General features: G+C 37.7%; 1 protein-coding gene across 1 annotated transcript; it reads right to left on the reverse strand.

Moving 5' to 3' along the window:
* Positions 1 to 1,715: 1,715 nt before the first annotated feature.
* On the reverse strand, positions 1,716 to 5,482 carry LOC149265365 (L-ascorbate peroxidase, cytosolic-like). Its single transcript, XM_089429335.1, has 9 exons — positions 5,270 to 5,482; positions 4,961 to 5,135; positions 4,784 to 4,849; positions 3,931 to 3,979; positions 3,620 to 3,702; positions 3,439 to 3,518; positions 2,297 to 2,399; positions 2,110 to 2,168; positions 1,716 to 2,028 (listed from the first exon to the last, which is right to left on the reverse strand). The coding sequence occupies exons 1-9, from the start codon at positions 5,386 to 5,388 to the stop codon at positions 2,013 to 2,015; spliced, it is 750 nt and encodes a 249-aa protein (XP_089285461.1). The 5' UTR covers positions 5,389 to 5,482; the 3' UTR covers positions 1,716 to 2,012.
* Positions 5,483 to 6,160: the final 678 nt, after the last annotated feature.

Consider the following 6,160-nt stretch of genomic DNA (forward strand, 5'->3'; position numbering starts at 1 on the left):
AGATGTGCCATGTAAGTTGTCTTAGATGTCAGTGACTCATAATTTTAAGGTTACCATCAATGTGGAGATGGAGATAGGATTATTTTGAGGTTATCAACCATCTAAAAATAAAATCAAATAAATAATTAAGCAAAATTGTATGATAATACACTGTTGGCCATATATAGGCTTATGGGCACCCAAAATTAATAACTAGCTAAATTAAAAAGAATTTCCACTCAAGGAATATTTTTCCCTAGTGTACAGGTTTTCAGAATCAGCAATACCTTACAAAGAGCGTTGCCAATGACAAAGAAGTGAAAATATGGAGAGCAGTTAGAACAGCTGAACAGTACTAATACTTTCAGATATGAAGTGCTCAATTGATAACTTATTTACAAAATTGTTAACAAACGGAAATGATTGGGAAACCAATATTAAGGATCTTTTCACATTGAATTACATCCAGTTTGTTTAGAGAAAATAGGTCATACTTAATTTGTTTATTGATTTACATAATCTTAGAAAAACCATCTCAATTCATTATTGATCTTGTAAGTATTCTAGATTTCCCAGCAACTTGAACGTAAACCACCGGACTGACAAGAATTGATCATGGTGCAATCCCAAGACCCCGATTAATTAATTAAGAATCACCATTAACCAGCCCCGGCTTATCGAACCTCCATTAATTAACCTGGGCTTCCATTTGAAAGTACTCTATATCCACCCCTGCACTAACATTGAAACGAAGCCTAGATGCATGGCATTAAACAAATATAGTGCAGATGCTCAGTGAAGAGCTTAAAGAAGAAATGGAAAGTCAATCTAAAAAAAATATGAATGACAGTAAAATGTGAATTTGAGAATTTTTACTTCTTAAAACCATCTCAATTCATTATTGATCTTACAAGTATTCTAGATTTCCCAGCAACTTGAACGTAAACCACCGGACTGACATGAATTTGTCATGATGCAATCCCAAGACCCCGATTAATTAATTAAGAATCCCCATTAACCAGCCCCAGAGCTTATCAAACCTCCATTGTAAACAAGTAATTAATCCGGGCTTCTTTGAACCTGTACTAACATTGAAAAGAAGCATAGATGTATGGCATTAAACAAGTATAGTGCAGATGCCCAGTGAAGAGCTTAGAGATGAAATGGAATGGAAAGTCAATCTAAAAAAATATGGATGGTAAAATGTGAATTTTTTAGAATTTTACTCCGTATTATAGGCAGCAAAATTGTCTTCTGAAGAAAACATGTTCAAAGATGGGTAACATAGCGAAGGGTGGAGTCCAGAAATGGAGAGGAAAAAATTTGGAAGGAAAGATTTTCTTAATTTCTGTCCTTCCTATGTGACAGTTGCTAAGCTATTGAATATCAACCAACTGTTTACAAGTCTAACATTTCCATTCCTCAAAAAGGGTTCGACCAAGATCTCAGTCATGCTTATTGTCATTAGCGAGGCATGTAAGCTTGAGAAGAGTTTGTACACAAAATGTTTCAAAAACGTGAAAAGCAGAGAAAGCAATCAAACTCTAGAACTTCAACTCTCCCAATAGATAAGAAATTATCAATCTAACGATATTTATATTCAAACAACAAAGCGAGATACACACTGACGGGAGAAAACCGATCCTTGGATCTGTAAGGCCTCATTTAAAATACATTACTGGTTTCCCAATTTAATAAATATAATTATCAATCAAAGAGCATTTCAAATTCACGAATAAAAATCAAAACACGATCCAATTGTATTGATTTCCACATACTAGGCATTGGGCTGCAGTTTTTAACAGGAACGAAGCATTCGATTAAAATATGTGCATGATAGAACACAACCAGGTTCCAAAATGTTGTATTCAATGTTCATTTAAAAGAACATCAATACTTTTCAAAAACATGTAGGTTCAAGTATTACTATGGCGCATAACACCAACTTATATGTGACCATATAAACGAAAAGATTAGATGAAATACAAAACGAAGCTATCTAGCAAGGAATTGTCTCTGCAGCAGGAATGAATCTACGCATCAGCAAACCTGGAGAAAACAATGCAAAAAAGTTAGAAAATTAACAGTGGAAATATCAAGTCAAGTGGATGGAATTGTAACGAAAAGTACCCCAGTTCAGAAAGCTTCAGGTGAGCTTCCGCATAGTCAGCAAAGAAAGCGTCTTCGTCCTGCAGATTGTATAGATAACCTCGATTAACTTCAAGACCATCACATTGCATTTAAAATGCATGTATTTACACAATTCTGAACTGAAGTAACTGGAGTTATTTATAAAAATATATTGAAACCTGCATACCTGTGCATACTTCTGAACATAAACTGCAAAACTAGGATCAGCAAGCAGTGCCTTATCAGATGGCAGCTGAAGCAGGCCTTCCTTCTCTCCAGTCACAAGCTCTCTGCCAAAACAAGAAAATCAAGAGTTACATTGCATATCCTAATAAGGTGCACCATAACCCCCCTAGGCGCAGATCCTACTTGCCATATTTAAACAAAATCCATAATCAAATTAATAAAAATTGAGGATAAGATTGTACATTCATCTTTGAATCCAACGGAAATCAGGAATCATGTTTTCATGGGGGTTGGCACTGCTATCTTACTTGCCATTTTTAAACAAAATCCATAATCAAAATAATAGAAAATTCAGGATAAGATTGCACATCCTGAGGGGAGGCAGGCACACGGTGGATACCGGTTAAGTAGAAATTATAATTAATTCAGAAGTTAATTTCACATCAATTAAAATTTTACATGAAAAAACTGAAGCTAGATAGCCTAGTTCTAATCATGTGCTGGGGAACAAACAAACCACAGCTGCAAGTACAAAAGGGCGTACAGGATTGACTATGAAGAACAGCCCATTTTCACTTTTACAACTAAATTAATCTATAATGAGAATAATACTAGGACAAACTAGTGATGTCCAGGCAAACACACATAGGCAGTATAACATTCAGATGGGATAGTTGATATCTAAACGGTAAAGAGAATTAATTCATAAACCAACAAACAAAGCAAAATAAAAAGGAAAGCCAACAAAGCATTGAATCACTGGTCGGTTCAACCGAAGGTTGTCCATCAGAATTCCATCATTGCTGTGATATGAAACACCAGCAGGCATGGTTTCAAAAAGATTGCAGGGTAGGATTTTATTAGAATAGATACCTCTCAGACCCAGCATGAATTTTGGTGGTATGAAGATGGTGATATCATCTAAGGAAAAAACTAAAAATAACGAGGGGAACTTGCATAATGCAAAATTTATGAACCAGCATAAAATCCCAAGAGATTATGGTAAACTAGCTACTACCCTCAAGCCTTGCATATAAGCCCAAGGAAAGTTAACTCTTCATAAAAGTCCCTTGGAGCATGTTTCTTTAAGATCTACTAAAAAGGATAAGAAAAATAAAATGAATGAACTAGAAGATGACTCACGTGAAGTAAGAGTTGTCAAAGATAAGAGGGTTAGAGGTCCATGGTCCTTCAAAACCAGATCTCTCCTTGTGGCATCTCCCCTGGTTTGAACACAGTAAAATATACGTCAGGCTGGCAGTAACAAATAGACGTTATATACATCAACCCATTAGTAATTTATCAAGTCAAAAAAAACAGTTACCAAGGTGTGGGCACCAGACAAGGCCACAATTTCCTTATCATCCAACCCCATGTGACCAAAAACATCCCTCAGATGATCAGGTCCTACAAAACAAATAAATCAAACTGTAAATACTCCACAAGGAAATGAATTTACAGAGACATGCATAACAGTCACACCCATGTGCCAAAAGACCAAGTTTATCAAAACCGAAGGATTATAAAACGTTTAATAAAACAACGAAGAAAACATATACATAGAACCCATTGTTGAGCCACAACAACGCATTCACCAAAAGTCATGACTGACCCAAAAGAGAACGGAAGCAATACCTTTTGTAGCATCAGGAAGGCGACCTTCTGGAGGAGGCTCAGGCTTGTCCTGCATATGATTAGCAATGCCAGAATTTAAGTTTGAGATTAAGATAGAAAACAAAAACCAAAAAAAAAAAAAAAAAACATCTCAATTCATTTCAGACCAAGGCTTAATGTAATGTGAGCTCTAGAAAACACTGTCATAAATGGGGCATTTTTTCAGTGAGGAAATCAAGGCATCCACCAGGTCCCAAACCAAAAAAAAAAAAAAAAAACATCTCAATTCATTTCAGACCAAGGCTTAATGTAATGTGAGCTCTAGAAAACACTGTCATAAATGGGGCATTTTTTCAGTGAGGAAATCAAGGCATCCACCAGGTCCCCCCCAATCTCGTTCTGTATATGAAACCATATATCATCGACACCTGCCTACCCAGCAAAGCCCGCCTACCCAGCAAAGCTCGAGATCTTAAGAAAAGGGTTGATCAATACTGTACCACCAGGTTTATCAAGAACTCATTAAGCTGACGAGCAGCGCTGACTAGTGAAATCGGCGGAGTAATAAGCTAGAAAAGCTAACAAAATCTACAAATGGGTGATAGATTCACTTGCGAGACCAGGCTATAAGGCCACCGAACCGGGTTCCAGTCTCGTTGAGCTAGATCTCATCCATATGGCACTGATTTGTCCTGACCCAGTAAAGTACAGGAATCTACTTTCACAGAATTGATCTTTTAAGACAACCTCTTAATTTAAAAAGGGTTAAATGAGACTCTACGTTTCCGGATTGCCACAACGAGATAAAGTGAATGTCACGAAAGGTCCAAAAAGAGGAAACGGAAATAAATAGAATCAAGGAACAAAAACTTACTTCTCTTCCAGGATGGAACGGAATGTCAGGTCCTCCGGTCACTTCAACAGCCACCACACCAGCCAACTGCAACAAAAGCCTACAAGGTTCAAGATCTGATCTAACCCTAAACCATAAACCCTCTGGAAAGACACAAAAATAAGATTTCATTTGGTGTCTACGAACAGAAAAGCGTACCTGATAAAGGTCGGCATAGGTGATTATGGGGAACTGTTCCTTGATTGGCTCCAGGAGCCTAACTGCGATGTCCAGACCACTGTTAGCACCGTGGGCAAGCTCGGCCCCATATCTCATCGTCCCGAAGGGCCCTCCGGTCTTGGTCTTGACATCGTAAGTCCCAGCACTGTGCCATCTGCACAAAATTAGAGCATTCAGCACATTAATCAGTCATTTACGAAGGTCACAAAGGGCTCCGTCGATATGACCAGAAGGAGAATGGACTTTCCAGGGCTTCAAAAGGGTTTTGAAGGGCTTTTGTTTACTTACGCGATTCGAACCATGATCGGCGCACAGTTCTTCTCTGCAATGAGAGCTCGGAGCTTCCTCTTGCATTTGTCAATGGCAGCTTTGTACTCCTCGCTTACGGTGGGATAAGCCTTCACCATGGTGTCTTCACCTGCAAATGACCCACAAAATTCCTTTGGAGAGAGCTAAGAGACTCGAACCAAGATCTAGTGTTTGCAAATGTGACGAGCAGCAGTGTAACACAAGGGCCTTAATATACTAGTCGCGCAGTAGAATGGGAACTGACCTTGACCGTTCGTTTTCCGATCGACGGCGCAGAGGCCTTCTCGGTTATCCCGGATTACGTGGATGAAGTTGCGGTTGAGATTACTCTTGGAATTGGATCGACGGATGCTATATTTTTTGGATTTAAAAAATCGCGAGAGTAGAAATCTCCGCTAATGAAAGCGCGTGGCCGCATCATGGCGTCAAGAGAGATGGTGCCGCAGAGAAAAAAATGAATTTTTCATTAGTGAAAGTGACGTGGTCAGTCAATAATTGCTTTTTCATTGGCTGAAAATTTTGATCTGGAAGTCCACGTCGACCTTTCCCAGTTGCAATGTGTACGGGTAGATTCCAAACATTTGAGCGTTCACACCACAATTCGTTAAAGTTAGTTATAAGGACACTCGAAAAATTTCAATCATTTGCACGTTGGGTGGTTTTTTGTTTTTGTTTTTTTAAACCTTGAATTTGGCTAGTTGTGACTTACTTTCCTTTTTTGTTTGTGCATTATTTGAAATTTTAAGTTTGATCGGTGAATTTTGTATAATTTAAGTGAATTTTGTATAATTTAGGTGTTTGAGAGTTTTCTAAATTTTTGAATATATTTATATATTTAAAATTTGATTTTGAACAACTAAAAATATGATC

The sequence above is a fragment of the Pinus tabuliformis genome, chromosome 6 (assembly GCF_031772625.1).
Source record: "Pinus tabuliformis cultivar Carrire ecotype Pingquan chromosome 6, CPIR1, whole genome shotgun sequence".
NCBI lineage: Eukaryota > Viridiplantae > Streptophyta > Pinopsida > Pinales > Pinaceae > Pinus > Pinus tabuliformis.